At 47.6% G+C, this 17464-nt stretch overlaps 1 protein-coding gene across 3 annotated transcripts in view; it reads left to right on the top strand.

Annotated features, from left to right (window-relative positions):
• The window catches only part of dlg1b (discs large MAGUK scaffold protein 1b), a 61560-nt gene that overhangs the window by 40969 nt on the left and 3127 nt on the right, over positions 1-17464 (top strand). For 2 of the 3 annotated variants that reach the window (XM_084546927.1, XM_084546925.1), the window contains 14 exons: positions 2005-2133; positions 2467-2520; positions 3912-3962; positions 4330-4454; positions 5422-5591; positions 6336-6472; positions 6546-6690; positions 9823-9952; positions 10318-10474; positions 11509-11611; positions 12845-12959; positions 13621-13797; positions 13880-13946; positions 16074-16173. In XM_084546927.1, the coding sequence (XP_084403053.1) occupies positions 2005-2133; positions 2467-2520; positions 3912-3962; positions 4330-4454; positions 5422-5591; positions 6336-6472; positions 6546-6690; positions 9823-9952; positions 10318-10474; positions 11509-11611; positions 12845-12959; positions 13621-13797; positions 13880-13946; positions 16074-16173 (1660 nt within the window). The remainder of the gene's footprint in view (positions 1-2004; positions 2134-2466; positions 2521-3911; positions 3963-4329; positions 4455-5421; positions 5592-6335; positions 6473-6545; positions 6691-9822; positions 9953-10317; positions 10475-11508; positions 11612-12844; positions 12960-13620; positions 13798-13879; positions 13947-16073; positions 16174-17464) is intronic. The other variant, XM_084546926.1, reaches the window with a different exon arrangement.

The following is a 17464-nucleotide window of genomic DNA, read 5'->3' as shown; positions in this document are numbered from 1 at the left end:
AGAGCTACTATTAGCTCTGAGGTTTTATCATTAAAGTCGACTGGCGTCTGATTGGCTCCGTCGCTCCTGAAATCTACCTTTCATTTGTTTCATCGTAGCTTCTTGTGGCGCCATCATCTGGACAAAGCTTTTAGTTTGGATCTGTGAATGACAGTAGACCAGGCCTGTCAGAATAAAAGCCTTCAGCTGTGGGGCGTTTTATTTTGACAGGGCGTCAGTAAACAATGAAAGCAGGTCATGTTTTCATGTTGAGGCTTAAAGAGAGAATCTGAATGAAAGCTGCTGCTGCTAACGCTGCTAACGCTGCTGCTGGTCGCTGGCTCTGAGTCCGGGGGGGTCGACATCGATTATTCATGCAGCAAACTGGAGCTGCACCCCTCCACCCCCCTCCACCCCTCCACGGTGCTGGCATGTGGCTCAGTGAAGCTCATTATCTGGCAGCAGAAGATGAGAGGGAGCGTTACTGTGGTGGTGGAGCGACGCTGACCCAGGAAGCATCTTTAATTTAACCTCCTCCAGTCTGGAACCAGCTCCGGGACGATGACCACACACTACCCCCGGCAGGAGTTCACCCCCGAGGCCGTGAGCGACGGCGAGAGGAGGCTGCAGGAGTCCATCGCCCACCTCCACCCGCTGCAGAGGCAGCACGCCATCGAGCTGCACCGCCAGCAGCAGCAGCAGCAGCAGCAGCAGCAGGCGTCCCGTCCGCCGGCGTCCCTCTCCACCTTCACCGCCTGCACCGTGCCGGCGTCCTGCCGAGCTCGCAGCCGCTTCCTCAACCTGAGGGACAGCGTCAAGAAAAGCCCGACCAAGAGCACGGCCAAGGTGGTGGGCAGCGGCAGGACGGAGATCCCCTGGGTCCCCTTCGCCTTCAGTAAGGTACCTGAGGTCAGGACGCCGGCGCCGCTTCATGTCCTCGACTGGTTCAGCTGGAAATCACTAAATAAGAAAAATACATCAGTTCTGGACCAGAACCCCTCAGACCAGACCGTCTCCTTTAATCAGAGAATCAGTTTAAACGTCTGTGATCAGGTTAAATGTTCAGTTTATTTTAAAGGAACATAAAAACTAACTTTAATTATTGATCCTTCAGTTAAACGTCTCAGATTATTCTCATACAGTTCATCTTTATTTATTTCCCCGTCTTCGTCCTCTCGGCTCAAAGATCCTGTGCGTTTCGTGAGCGTTCACTCCCCCCGGACCCTGAGCCGACACGAACCCAAACAGGAAGTGTTTTTAGGAGCCGCTGGGCTCCAGAAGTAGGGCTGGAGGATCAATGCGCTCGATGTGCTAATTTTAGCGCCCGCTGGTTTTCCATGGCGCCCGGACGGCGTTCTGCTGCTGCAGCGCAACAGTTAAGCCTCCTGGAAACACGGCTTCCTGTCGGCGCCGCACGGGGTCCTGGTGTTACGTAACAGAGGTCAGAGTGATGAAGGCTGGCTCCTCTTCATCACCACCTCAGAGACCAGGGGATAAAACTGATCTGACTGTTTAACTAAAATATTAATTACAACAATAAAATGATTTAATATATTTATTATAAAATATAAATAACACAAGTATTTAAATTGATGCTAAATATTAACATTCAATATTAAATATTAAAATAATAAAATAATAAATTATACATTTACTTAATTACTAGAATTATCTAAATTCCTTTAATGTCAGCATTAACAATATATGTATCTGAATATTAGAAGTTAAATCGTTTTTGAGAGTTAAATATGTTAAGTTTTCCCAGACTCTATTTTATTTACTGTAGTTTATAGTTTATTTATGAGGCTGACTATATGAACATGTGCCATATATTTATATCTTTGTTTATTCTCTACCAGGTTATCAGTAGTAGAAGAAGAATCATCGATACATTAATCTTTAAGCTCCTCCCACCTGGCCTCTCGCTGCGATCGAATCAAACACCCTCATGCATCCATCCTCCCTCTGTTCATCTGTGTTTCTCTGACCTCTGACCTCTGACCCCTCACCGTGCCTATTGTTCAGCAGGCTGAGGCCCCGCCCTCCTCCCCCATAATCCCTGTGATCCCAATCTCTCCAATCCCGACTGAGAGTGCAGCCATCCCTCCATCCATCCCTCCATCCATCCCTCCATCCATCCCTCCGGCGTCACAGGTCTCTCTCTTTTTATTTGCTTTGTTTTGTTTGTTTTGCTCGCTTCTCTTTCTGTCTCCTCCATCCATCCATCCATCCATCCATCCCTCCAGACAGCAGACTGATGGATGATGATGGAGTGATGGTGTAGGAGGAGGAGAAGTAGATCAGGTTGACTGAGACGTCGTCCTGTCTGTTGCGCTGCGTCCTCTCTAACCTCTGCTTCCTCTTTCATCCTCAGCGCTGGGTAGGGGTGGAGCTAAGCATGGCGGGGCGGAGCTACGTGTGGGTGGGAGCTCGGGGGCGGGGCTTGTTCAGGTGATGTTTGTCTGATGTGTCTCCTTCTCTCCTCAGGCCAACCCTCCTCCCGTGGTGGTCAACACAGACAGTCTGGACACGCCCCCATACGTGAGTCCAACATCCATCGTTTCCTGTCGTCACAGCTTGCTATGCTAGCCGTTAGCTTAGTCATTAGGATCGCCTTTAGTGTCCAGATAGAGTGTTACCAGACTCGCATTCTATTAAGAATTAAAAGTAGCATCGCCATGTTAGCCATTATTAGCACTGCTAGCATCTCCATTAGCAGATTCCTGTTGTGTTTAGATTGTAAACATAATTAAAAATAAATTAGCGCTACCATGCTATCCATTAGCATTGCCATTAGCATCACCGTTTTATGGTAGGAACCAAAATGTTCCTAAACGTGTGAGTCACATGAGGTTAGTTGAGGTTAGTTGGGGCTAGTTGAGGTTGGGGTTAGTTGAGGTTAGTTGGGTTAGTTGGGGCTAGTTGAGGTTAATTGGGGCTAGTTGGGGCTAGTTGGGGTTAGTTGGGGTTAGTTGGGGTTAGTTGGGGCTAGTTGAGGTTAGTTGGGGCTAATTGGGTTAGTTGGGGCTAGTTGGGGCTAGTTGGGGCTAATTGAGGTTGGGGCTAGTTGGGGCTAGTTGGGTTAGTTGGGGCCAGTTGGGGTTAGTTGGGGTTAGTTGAGGCTAGTTGGGTTAGTTGGGGTTAGTTGGGGTTAGTTGGGGCCAGTTGAGGTTAGTTGGGGTTAGTTGAGGCTAGTTGGGTTAGTTGGGGCTAGTTGGGGCTAGTTGGGGCTAGTTGGGTTAGTTGGGGTTAGTTGGGGTTAGTTGGGGCCAGTTGAGGCTAGTTGGGGTTAGTTGAGGCTAGTTGGGTTAGTTGGGGTTAGTTGGGGTTAGTTGAGGTTAGTTGGGGTTAGTTGGGGGTAGTTGGGGTAGTTGGGGCTAGTTGGGGCTAGTTGGGGCTAGTTGGGGTTAGTTGAGGTTAGTTGAGGTTAGTTGGGACTAGTTGGGGTTAGTTGGGGTTGGGGCTAGTTGGGGCTAGTTGGGGCTAGTTGGGGTTAGTTGGGGCTAGTTGGGGTTGGTTGGGGTTAGTTGAGGTTGGGGTTAGTTGAGGGTTAGTTGGGGCTAGTTGGGTTAGTTGGGGCTAGTTGGGGCTAATTGGGTTAGTTGAGGGTTAGTTGGGGCTAGTTGGGTTAGTTGAGGGTTAGTTGGGGCTAGTTGGGTTAGTTGGGGCTAGTTGGGGCTAATTGAGGTTGGGGTTAGTTGTGGCTAGTTGGGGTTAGTTGTGGCTAGTTGGGGTTGGTTGGGGTTAGTTGAGGTTGGGGTTAGTTGAGGGTTAGTTGGGGCTAGTTGGGTTAGTTGGGGCTAGTTGGGGCTAGTTGGGGTTAGTTGAGGTTAGTTGAGGTTAGTTGGGGTTAGTTGGGGTTAGTTGAGCGTGGCCCCGCCCCCTTCCTGTCCCACTAACTCCTCCTCATTGATCCGGTTGTTTCTGTGCAGGTGAACGGGACAGAGGCCGACTATGAGTACGAGGAGATCACGCTGGAGAGGGTGAGGCGTCTCCGTCTTTTTGTTTCTGACTTCTAGAAGTTTTAAAGTCAGCAGAGTCGACTCAGGACGTTTGTTTGTTCTTCTTAACGCAGCTGTTGTTCCCGTCTTTATCTCTTTATGTTCTCTGGTCCAGCTGAGCTTCTTCAAGTGTAAATGATTATCAGAGCAGCGTAGATTTAGAAACAGCTGAGTCCCTCCTCAGGCTCCAAACAGCTTCCCTCCGCTGAAACAACACACGTCCTGCTTCCTGTTTGTTTGCTTTAAAAGTAAAGTTTGTAAAAAGAGGCGGAGCTTTCATCCTGACCACTGGCTGTTACCGTGGAGACCAAACCACACCATCATGTCTGACATCTGTCCTCGTCTCCAGGGAAACTCTGGTCTGGGCTTCAGCATCGCTGGCGGCACCGACAACCCCCACATCGGTGAAGACCCCAGCATCTTCATCACTAAAGTCATCCCTGGAGGAGCAGCCGCCCAGGACGGACGGCTCAAGTGAGACACCAGAATACATTCACTAGTGTACCTAATGAACTGGCCAGGGAGGGAGGAGGAGGAGGAGGAGGAGGAGGAGGAGCAGTAGAAAGATGAACCTCCTCTGTGTCCTCAGGGTTCATTCATAATTGAGCAGAGAAAGTCTGACTCACCTGGTCAGGTAAAATGAGGATGAAGGCTCAGGTGTCTCTGTGAGCTCAGGTGTTATACCTGGTGGTGACCAGTGGGGGCGGGGCTGTGTCTCAGGTGTTATACCTGGTGGTGACCAGTGGGGGCGGGGCTGTGTCTCAGGTGTTATACCTGGTGGTGACCAGAGGGGGCGGGGCTGTGCCTCAGGTGTTATACCTGGTGGTGACCAGTGGGGCCGGGGCTGTGTCTCAGGTGTTATACCTGGTGGTGACCAGAGGGGGCGGGGCTGTGCCTCAGGTGTTATACCTGGTGGTGACCAGTGGGCGGGGCTGTGTCTCAGGTGTTATACCTGGTGGTGACCAGTGGGGGCGGGGCTGTGTCTCAGGTGTTATACCTGGTGGTGACCAGTGGGGGCGGGGCTGTGTCTCAGGTGTTATACCTGGTGGTGACCAGTGGGCGGGGCTGTGTCTCAGGTGTTATACCTGGTGGTGACCAGAGGGGGCGGGGCTGTGTCTCAGGTGTTATACCTGGTGGTGACCAGTGGGGGCGGGGCTGTGTGTCAGGTGTTATACCTGGTGGTGACCAGAGGGGGCGGGGCTGTGTCTCAGGTGTTATACCTGGTGGTGACCAGAGGGGGCGGGGCTGTGTCTCAGGTGTTATACCGGTGGTGACCAGTGGGGGCGGGGCTGTGTCTCAGGTGTTATACCTGGTGGTGACCAGTGGGGGCGGGGCTGTGTCTCAGGTGTTATACCTGGTGGTGACCAGAGGGGGCGGGGCTGTGTCTCAGGTGTTATACCTGGTGGTGACCAGTGGGGGCGGGGCTGTGTCTGTGTTTCAGGGTCAACGACGTCATCCTCAGAGTGAACGAAGTGGACGTCCGGGACGTGACCCACAGTCGGGCCGTGGAGGCGCTGAAGGAGGCGGGGTCTCTGGTCCGACTCTACGTCCGCCGGAGGAAACCGGTCTCAGAGAAAGTGATGGAGATCAAACTGGTGAAAGGACCCAAAGGTACGAAGGCTCCTCCAGGGCCAAAACATTATGACCACCTGCCTGATGAGCAGCAGGACGTTAGCATGTTAGAGGCTGAGCCTGCCTCGAAGCTAAGAGACAGAGATGGACACCGTGAGACTTAGTTTTTAAAATCTCTACTAAGAAACGTGACTTTAGACGACATAATGGTCCAAACCTGAAACAAAGACGACCTCATCCCGTCCAGTTACATCACTACTGGATGAATGAACATGACTCCAGATGTGAAAATGTTCATTTAAGGAGGAAATCTGTTGTAACGACGTCAACTTTTGACAAAATCAGGACTTTTAGAAAGATTTACGTATGTGTTGTTGTTGTGACTTAATCTTTCTACGTAGAGATGAATCTTTCAGTCCATGAAACGATCTTTGATAAACACGTTCGTTAGTCGTCGTCCATCGTCCTAAAAGTCCGACGTAACTCTCTGACTCATGATACCTGATAATCAACACAGATCTTTTTAGGCGGCTGGACCGTCTCCACTTCAGTGAAATCCCTCGGGGGCCTCGTGATTATTCAGACGGCTCGGTTTCCACGGAAACGGACCAAAAATATGTTGTTGTTTTTATTTAGTGCATCGTTGTAGCCTCAGATTTGTTTCAGTGTTCTCGTTAAAACGCCGTTTCCAGCTTCAGCTCCGTTTCATCCGTGTCCCATAATGCATCAGGAGGGGACATCATAAACCTGTCTCTCTTTTTCCGTCCCGATGTGTCCCCACAGGTCTTGGCTTCAGTATAGCGGGAGGCGTTGGGAACCAGCACATCCCGGGCGACAACAGCATCTACGTCACCAAGATCATCGAGGGCGGAGCTGCACACAAAGACGGGAGGCTGCAGATCGGAGACAAACTATTGGCTGTAAGGACTCGTCCATCAGCGACCGTCTCGTCTCACAGAATGTAAAAGTTAAACATGTGGTCTCTGGGTCCAGGTGAACAGCGCTTGTCTGGAGGAGGTGAGCCACGAACACGCCGTCACTGCCTTGAAAAACACTCCAGACGTGGTCTACTTGAAAGTGGCTAAACCCAACAGTGTCTTCATGAACGACAGCTTCGCCCCCCCCGACCTCACCAACTGTGAGTCACCACGTTTACCTACGAGACGTTTGTCCTGTCGGTAGTTAGCATCTGTCGTGGTGTCGCTGTAACGGTTAAATGTCACAATTCATCCTGATATTAACAAACAACCTTCAGGCTGCGATGCTAACCACTGCTAAAGGATGCTAACTACTGCTAAAGGATGCTAACTACTGCTAAAGGATGCTAACACCCACTTAAAGATGAACGTCACCTGGAATCTACCTGTTTTAGTTTTAGAGGACGAAATAAACTGCCATTGGTATCACTATTAGCATCACCATTAGCATTAAGATTAGCATCGCCAGTAGCATCAACATTGGAATCACCCTTGGTATTGCCTTTAGCATTGGCATTAGCATTGCTGTTGGTATCGCTAACAGCATCACCATTAGTATTAAGATTAGCTTCGCCAATAGCATCGGCATCATCCCAGGTATCGCCTTTAGCACTGACAATGGCATTGACATTAGCATCACCATTTGCATTAAGGTTAGCATCGGCTAAAGCATCGGCATTGGCATGGTCCTTGGTAACGACATTAGCATTGGCATTAGCTTTGCCATTCCTATTGCTATTAGCATCACCATTAACTTTTATATTGGCATTGGCATTAGCACCACCATTAGCATTAAGATTAGCGTTGCCAATAGCATCGGCAGTGGCATCGTCCTTGGTATCGCCTTTAGCATCAGTGTTAGCATCGCTGTTAGCATCACCATTAGCATTGGCATAATCAGTTCAACATATTTACATAGTTGTCGTTGACCCCAGTGTCCTGATCTCGTGGTGGACGTCGTCCCAGCAGACTGTCCTCTGCGGAGATGTTTACAGAGTTGCGTGGATCGTGTTGAATCTAAACTCGTCCCCCGGTAATGTCCTCCTGTGGAGACAGACGAGGCTCCTTGGACTAACGTGAAGCTGGGCTGGTTGACTTTGTGCCGTTGACCCTGAGTTAGTGTTGAATTCAGCCGGGACCGGTCTGTGATGGAGGAGGGGTGGTGGTGGTGGGTTTGGGGGAGGGGGGGTCCCAGCAGACGTCACGTCTCAAAGTCAAGAAGAAAAAGAAACACATTCAGAGCACGAACCCTGGATCTGTTCCCTACGAGTCCCCCGGGGATAATCAGGAACCGACCAATCAGGAGGAGGTGATCTGAGGACGTGTCTCATCTCGTCTTGACTTCGTTGGTTATAGACGTCAATAAAAACCAGCTCCAGTCCATTTTTATTCTCATCAACCTTTTTATTTTATTCTAATTCTCTGACTCTAGAAAACAGAACAAAACAAAATAAACAAGTCCATTTAATGTTCTTTAACCATCTTAAACAAGTTTCTCCAGACGGAAATGATTTGATCTTCTCAACCATAAAGTCTGAAACAAACCCAGAGCAGCTGCAGAAACAGGAGCAGCTCAGTTTGTTTAGAGCTGTAGATCTAGAGCTGAGACGAGTCAGACATGTCTGAACATCATGAAGCTCAGAGAGATTTAACTTTATAAATATGTTAAAGATTCTTTTATCAGACCAGCGTCTGCATGAAGCTTCCTCTGAGGACGTTCTGATTGAAGCATGTGGACGATGATGGTACTCAGGACGTTCTGTTTTGATCGTGGAGTCACTGTTTCTCCAGAGACACAGCTTCCAGCTCTCTCTGATCTTCTGTCTCTGAGGAACTTTATCCTATAAACTCCTTCACTCTGGTCACCACAATGTGGAGAGAACCATCCTTGGACTTGAAGGTGCTGATGATTCACACTCGGCTTCAAACCATCACGGTCCAGCAGAACCTGCATAAATCAGAGATGCAGTTCTGAGGTTCTAGGGTCTTGTCCATGAATGTCTTCAACGAGGGACAGCCGGGACGGAGGTGTGATTGATTGACCAGTTGATCTCTGGTCATAAACTCAGGGTGGTGGCTGAGATGAGTTGAGATGATTCTACTTCCTGTTGAGGTGGTGGTTCAGGAAGTGTTCTGGAGGATTATCATCCAGGAGACTCTGGAGGCGTTGGTGGAGGCGTTGGTGGAGACGTTGGTGGAGACGTTGGTGGAGACGGGGACGTCTGGAGGTCTTAGTTTATCCTCAGATAAGTGGACGATGCTGGACGTTCAAACATGTCAAAGCAGTAAATCAGTAACTGAAAGTGTTAAAGTGTCCTCAGACATTAGATCTTCATCCTCCTCCTCATCCTCTGTTACTGTTGAGACGCGTGAAGGACGAGCAGCATCACGAGCTTCAGGCTGATCCACACCGGGGGGGTTTGGGGGGGGGGGTACTGGTCTGGATAATAATTTGGTTAAGTGTTCTCTGACTCCACCGTCTGACACAGATTCTTTACTCCTGTCGTGGCCTCTGCTGTAGTTTAACGTTCTACTTCCTGTCTCTGTCGTTTCCTCTGCTGTAGTTTAACGTTCTACTTCCTGTCTCTGTCGTTTAACGTTCTACTTCCTGTCTCTGTAGTTTAACGTTCTACTTCCTGTCTCTGTCGTTTCCTCTGCTGTAGTTTAACGTTCTACTTCCTGTCTCTGTAGTTTAACGTTCTACTTCCTGTCTCTGTAGTTTAACGTTCTACTTCCTGTCTCTGTCGTTTAACGTTCTACTTCCTGTCTCTGTCGTTTCCTCTGCTGTAGTTTAACGTTCTACTTCCTGTCTCTGTAGTTTAACGTTCTACTTCCTGTCTCTGTCGTTTAACGTTCTACTTCCTGTCTCTGTCGTTTAACGTTCTACTTCCTGTCTCTGTAGTTTAACGTTCTACTTCCTGTCTCTGTCGTTTCCTCTGCTGTAGTTTAACGTTCTACTTCCTGTCTCTGTCGTTTAACGTTCTACTTCCTGTCTCTGTCGTTTCCTCTGCTGTAGTTTAACGTTCTACTTCCTGTCTCTGTCGTTTAACGTTCTACTTCCTGTCTCTGTCGTTTAACGTTCTACTTCCTGTCTCTGTCGTTTCCTCTGCTGTAGTTTAACGTTCTACTTCCTGTCTCTGTCGTTTAACGTTCTACTTCCTGTCTCTGTCGTTTAACGTTCTACTTCCTGTCTCTGTAGTTTAACAACGTTCTACTTCCTGTCTCTGTAGTTTAACGTTCTGCTTCCTGTCTCTGTAGTTTAACAACGTTCTACTTCCTGTCTCTGTCCTCAGCGTACTCCCAGCACATGGAGAACCATATCAGCCCCCCCAGCTTCCTGAGTCAGACCCTCCCCCCGCCGGCGTCCTCGGGACGTTATTCACCGACGCCGAAGAGCATGCTGGGAGACGATGATGTCACCAGGTGAGGACAGAGTAGTTTGTCTGTGGTTGAACCTCAGTGGCGCCCTCTGCTGGTTCACATCAGGACAGCAGCAGGAGAACATGTGATCAGTGTTTACTGAAGAGGAAGAGGAGGAGGAGGAGGAGGAGGAGGAAGTTACTCCTTCGTCGTCTTCTGCTCCTGATTGAGTCAGGAGAAGATGACGACGTCCTCCTCCTCCTCCACGTCCTCTTCCTCCATGTCCTCCTCCATGTCCCAAATGTGTCCTCGAAGACTTTCTGTCCCCCACCTGGTGTTGATTAGTGGAGGTTACCATGGTTACAGTCTGGGTCTTGTTCGGGAGGTCCCATGGCGTCCAGGTGACTGACAGGTGTGTGTTCCTACAGGGAGCCCAGGAAGGTGGTCCTGCACCGAGGAGCGACAGGACTGGGCTTCAACATCGTGGGTGGAGAAGACGGGGAGGGGATCTTCATCTCCTTCATCCTCGCTGGAGGACCAGCTGATCTGTGTGGAGAGCTGAGGAAAGGAGACCGGCTGGTGTCTGTACGTACACACCTGGTACACACCTGGTACACACCTGGTACACACCTGGTACACACCTGACACACCTGATACACACACACACCTGGTACACACACCTGGTACACACCTGATACACACACACCTAATACACACCTGACACACACCTGATACACACCTGACACACACACACCTGATACACACACACCTAATACACACCTGACACACACACACCTGATACACACACACACACACCTGATACACACACACACCTGATACACACACACCTGATACACACACACACACACCTGATACACACACACACCTGATACACACACACACACACCTGGTACACACCTGATACACACACACACCTGATACACACACACACACACCTGGTACACACACACACACACCTGATACACACACACACCTGGTACACACACCTGATACACACACACACACCTGATACACACACACACACCTGATACACACACACACCTGGTACACACACACACACACCTGTTACACACACACACCTGACACACACACACACCTGATACACACACACACACACCTGGTACACACACACACACACCTGATACACACACACACCTGGTACACACACCTGATACACACACACACACCTGATACACACACACACACCTGATACACACACACACCTGGTACACACACACACCTGATACACACCTGGTACACACACACACCTGATACACACCTGGTACACACACACACACCTGGTACACACACACACACACCTGGTACACACACACACACACACACACCTGACACACACACACACCTGGTACACACACACACCTGGTACACACACACACACACCTGGTACACACACACACCTGACACACACACACACCTGATACACACACACACCTGGTACACACACACACACACCTGTTACACACACACACCTGACACACACACACACCTGATACACACACACCTGACACACACACACACCTGACACACACACACACACAGGTGATCCTCCACCGTTAATAACTTGGACCTGGTTCCAGGTGAACGGGGTCGACCTGAGGAACGCCACCCACGAACAGGCCGCCGCCGCCCTGAAGAACGCCGGGCAGACGGTGACCATCATCGCCCACTACAGGCCGGAGGGTGAGACACCTGAGGATCTCATTGGTCCGTCAGATCAGGTCTAGAGACAGTCACGATGAAGAGGAGGACACTGGGTCCTTCAGATCAGGTCTAGGGACAGTCACGATGAAGAGGAGGACACTGGGTCCTTCAGATCAGGTCTAGGGACAGTCACGATGAAGAGGAGGACACTGGGTCCTTCAGATCAGGTCTAGAGACAGTCACGATGAAGAGGAGGACACTGGGTCCTTCAGATCAGGTCTAGAGACAGTCACGATGAAGAGGAGGACACTGGGTCCTTCAGATCAGGTCTAGAGACAGTCACGATGAAGAGGAGGACACTGGGTCCTTCAGATCAGGTCTAGGGACAGTCACGATGAAGAGGAGGACACTGGGTCCTTCAGATCAGGTCTAGGGACAGTCACGATGAAGAGGAGGACACTGGGTCCTTCAGATCAGGTCTAGGGACAGTCACGATGAAGAGGAGGACACTGGGTCCTTCAGATCAGGTCTAGAGACAGTCACGATGAAGAGGAGGAGACTGGGTCCTTCAGATCAGGTCTAGGGACAGTCACGATGAAGAGGAGGAGACTGGGTCCTTCAGATCAGGTCTAGGGACAGTCACGATGAAGAGGAGGACACTGGGTCCTTCAGATCAGGTCTAGGGACAGTCACGATGAAGAGGAGGACACTGGGTCCTTCAGATCAGGTCTAGAGACAGTCACGATGAAGAGGAGGAGACTGGGTCCTTCAGATCAGGTCTAGGGACAGTCACGATGAAGAGGAGGACACTGGGTCCTTCAGATCAGGTCTAGGGACAGTCACGATGAAGAGGAGGACACTGGGTCCTTCAGATCAGGTCTAGGGACAGTCACGATGAAGAGGAGACTCATTGTTAATCATTGTTATTGATCCCTGAGGTGTTACAGCAGCAGGACAGTTTAAAAGTTATATGTTATAATAATAATAATGAAACATTCAGGATAATGATCTTTATAGATTCACTATAATTAATTTATTTTCTGTCCACATTTTAAACTAGATAAAGGATGTACTAGTTCATCTGGTGAACACTGACTTATTTAACATCTCATGAATCATCATCAGCTGTGGAATTATTTGACGGGAACGTAACAGAACCAGAATATGTTTCAGATCTGAAAGGTTTTATTTCGTTTAAAGAGTTTAATTAATCCCTGTCCTCTCGTCTCTCGTCTCATCTCGTCTCTCGTCTCTTCTTGTCTCTACGTTCAGAGTACAGTCGGTTTGAGGCGAAGATCCACGACCTGAGAGAACAGATGATGAACAGCAGCATCAGTTCAGGGTCTGGGTCTCTGAGGACGAGTCAGAAGAGGTCTCTGTATGTCAGGTGAGACGCACATGAGATTATTATTATTATTATTAGTCAGTGTTTGATTTACTAGAATCCTTCCAAAATATATTTTATTCATTTATTCATTTATATTTTTGTACTAAAGAATTACACAAACTCTGATCTGAACCATTTAAAATAAAACCAGTTATTTAATTTATCATCTTTGACTCAGAGTCTAATTAAATGTCATCAGCTGATCTGTTCTGGTTTAGTCAAAGTTTTAATTAACTGTTAAATGATTTTAACTTAACCCCGGAAACAGTGCGTCGCAAATTTGCGACGCACTGTTTCCGTTCAGACTGCAGCTGAAATAAAACATGTGATCCTCAAATGTTGGTTTGAGCACATTCAAGAAAAACCTAGGAACCTTTTGCAAGCGCTAGTTTCTCGTAGGACCGGTCAGAGTGGTACGCAAACACACAAATAATTCATTTCTTTATAAAATTGAAAAATCAATTCAGGCGTCAAAGGGTTAATTTAAAGATAGAATTAAAGATAAATTGTAAATAAATATATTTATTAATTAATTCACATGTTGTTTATTTTGTAATAAAGTAGAATTATTGAACAGTTATAATAGTAATAAATATTAAATATGATCAGTCACGTCATTAACTAATCATCTTATTGTTGTTTTATGGTTGTGTTGCTGCAGAGCTCTGTTCGACTACGATAAGACCAGGGACTCAGGTCTACCCAGTCAGGGACTCAACTTCAAGTTTGGGGACATCCTCCACGTGGTCAACGCCTCCGACGACGAGTGGTGGCAGGCCAGACAGCTGACGGCTCAGGGGGAGGTGGAGGAGGTGGGGGTCATCCCCAGCAAGAGACGGTCAGTGGACAGACAGTAACAGGACTGAGAGTCACCTGTAGATCACCTGTGTTGACCTCTGACCTCTGACCTCTGACCTCAGGGTTGAGAAGAAGGAGCGAGCGAGATTAAAGACGGTCAAGTTCAACGCCAAGTCTCGAGACAGAGGGGTGAGTTCTTCTTCACGTCTTTAGAGTCAGAGTCTCAACCCTCTGGAGTCACTGGAGACGCTTTTCAAAATAAAACGCTGAGAAAAGACACGAACCAGTTCAGATTATCACAGATTATCATTAAACAGCTGTGTCTGTTAAGTTCATGCTATAATTCATAAACATGTTTTAGTTGAAATCTAATTTAAAATAAAGTAATAAAGTATCTTTGATCATTTTATTTGATGGATCAGTTTCTAAATGTTGAAAACAGGAACGAACATGTTGGTGAAAAAGTTTTAAAACTTAAAATCTGAATTGATTAAATTTATTTTGAAACTTTGGCATTCTTTGGATTAAATTTTATTTTGAAGGGGGACATTTATTTTTGAGTCTTTGAGACAGACTGCTCCGCTAACGGCTGTCACGCTAACAGGCTATGCTAACAGGCTACGCTAACAGGAGGACGGTCTGTCACCGAGCAGATTTTAATCTTTGAAACCGTAGAAAACCGTCTACCGTGAAACCGTAGAAAAATAATAAAAGTAGTTTTTATTTTAGGCGTTGCTAGGCAACCAGTAGATGAACTAGTAGAAATGAGTCCAGAGGGTTGACCTGTTGTTGTTGTTGTTGTTGTTGTTGTTGTTGTTGCCGTTGCCGCTGTCAGCTGATCTCCACCTACTAACGTCTGACTAACGAAGCGTGTTTAACAGCATGACACGTTTTCAGCGGCGCCTCCTTTAAACCGTGCGGCGCCGCCGCCACGTCGCTCCGCAGCCCCGCCCTCTAACAGGGGGGAGGAGCAACAACACGCATGACTCCCCCCTCCTCCCCCTTAATACAGAGTGAAACGCTTGACATTGATGTCTGACTGTCTGCTGACACCTTCCTCCTCCTCCTCCTCCTCCTCCTCACCTCTCTCACCTGCTGGTTAACGTCAGAGTGCACCATGTGACCCCATGATGTCACTAGCCCCGCCCCCTGCTGATCAACACCTCAGACTGTTTAACCTTTAGTTTAGGTTTAGTTTAATAAAAACATTAAAACCTCTCATCAGCTGATGGAGACGTAGATCAGACTGATCCATGAGGAAATAAAATCATCTCTAATTACATTTATTAATCATCAGTTAATGATTTAATGATGAAATAAAATAAAATCAGGAGTTAATTTACCTTCATTAATCATATTATTATTATATTTACTTCCTGTCATGATCGATCACATGATACGAGTCAGTGACGAGATTAGAGCCACGAAGAAGTTTAGAACGATTTTATTCTGTTTAAAATTTAAAGAAAATAAAACTAGAGTCAGATATTTAATCTCAAAACTGTTTCTTTAAGTTTCTTTAATTCTGACTTTAATCCCAAACGTCACGTTTTAATTAAATTTATGACTTTTTTGTAAATTAAAAAAAATATTTTTGACTTTAATCTCTTAGTTGTTTTTTTTTTCACTTTAATCCCAAACGTGACTTTTTTTTAACATCTGACTTTTTCACAAAATTATTTCTTTAATCTGGAAAAAAAAATTTGTTTCTTTAATCTCTTATTTTTTAAGGACTATTTGTTTTTTAAAACTTTAATTTTAGATTTTTAACTTTAATCTCAGAACTGTTTCTTTTCAAAGTACTGACTTTAATCTTTAACGTGACTTTTTTTAACATTTGACTTTTTCACAAAAAGTTTTTTAACTTAAATCTCAGAATTATTTTTCTTTTCATAATTTGAATCATAGTCTCTTCTTTAAATTTTTACTTTAATCTCAGTATCTGATCTTGATTTAAATAATCTCAGAATAAATAATAATCTCAGACGTAAAGAGGTTTTTATTTTTGACTGTGGCACTAATCCTCCTCCATAGATCAGCTCCTCTCTGCTGCATGTCATCTTCAGCATGTTCACCTCCTCCTCCTCCTCCTCCTCCTCCTCTGCTGCTACCTTCACTGTCACCATGGAAACACAGTTACCTGTTCATACAGGTGATGATGGACTCTGTGGCTCCAGGAACATTTCTAGTTGTAGTTCCACAGACTCAGACATAAAGACCACATCAGCCTCCCTCATCGCTCCTTCCTCCTCTCTTTTTTTTATTCCATCACTCCTTCCTCCTCTTCCTCCTCCTCCTCCTCTTCCTCCTCAGCAGTCTCTCAATGACAAGCGTAAAAAGAACCTCTTTACCAGAAAGTTTCCGTTCTACAAGAGCAAAGAGGCGGCGAGCGAGCAGGAGACCAGCGACGCCGACCGTAAGTACCAGAGCGGCGTGGGGGGAGGGAGGGGGCGGCGGCCTGAAACACGATTGGTCGGCGACAGGAAGAGAGATCAGCTGACGGTGGCGTTGCTGCAGATGCACTGGTTGTCACGGCAACGGGGCCCGGCCCGGTCCTGATTAAGGGAGGAACTTTATCAGAGGATCCTTCCTCCTCCTCCTCCTCCTCCTCCTCCTCCTCTGTTGTGGAGCCAACATGGCCGCCCTGTAGCCGTGGCGACCAGCTGCTCTCTCCGTCTGTCGCTGTAATTCAGTAACTCTGTTTCTCTGGTTGTTTCCTCCTCGTTGTTCTCGGCGACTGCAGGACAACAGTGATGATCTGCTTTCCAAGGGCCACAGTAAGTGTCTCCCCCACCACTCACCCCCCCCCCCTCATCCTCACCCCCCCCCCCGGTCCCCCCATCCTTCTCCCCCCACCACCCCCATCAGCCCCTGGGTCTCCACCAGCGTCTGAGGAGTTAAACGTTTAATATTAAAACTCGTTAATCTTTTATTTTGGTTCCAGGTAAATACACTGATCAGCCATAACATTATGTCCACTGTCTGGTTCTGGATCTCAGACCAGTCAGGGTCTCCATGCTGACCTCTGACCTCAGATGGAAGCTCAGAACCGGACCAAGAAGACCTGGAGGAAGGAGGTTCTGGTCTGAAGACCATCAGATGATGTAGATGTTCCTTTGACTCGTAGCTCCTCCCCCAGCATCGCTGCAGACCATGTCCACCCTCTCATGGTGGGACGTCCTGGACCAGCTAGTCTGATGCATGGAGGCTCCACCTCTGAACCTGATCCAGGACCTAGAGGATCTGATGCTGAGGTCACAGAACACCTTCAGAGTCTAGAGGTCATAATGTTATGGCTGACTGGTGTTGATTAGCACATTTAAAAACAATCAGACCAATGAGAATAAAACTAAACGGTTTCTGGTGGAGACCTCCCCCCTCCTCCTCCTCCTCCTCCTCCCCCCCCCCCCCCCCATCCCCCTCCTCTTCCTCCTCCTCCCCCCCCCCCCATCCCCCTCCTCTTCCTCCTCCTCTTCCTCACAGAGCTCTGAGGATCTTCAGACAGGAGGTCTCACTCTGTCACAAATCAACAGATCAGGAGGTTTTATTGTTTCCATGTGTTGATCATTACATTCTAATAATAATATTATATTTATATTTACATCAGATAATCTGTCGCTTGTTGAACAACTTTGTGTTTTCACTGATTCAGATCAACTTATTAAATTAAATTCATTTTCTTATTAATGGTGTTGATGCTCAGGTTG

This window comes from Chelon labrosus (assembly GCF_963514085.1).
Source record: "Chelon labrosus genome assembly, chromosome: 6".
Taxonomy (NCBI): domain Eukaryota; kingdom Metazoa; phylum Chordata; class Actinopteri; order Mugiliformes; family Mugilidae; genus Chelon; species Chelon labrosus.
This window is presented reverse-complemented; position numbering and strand designations above follow the sequence as displayed.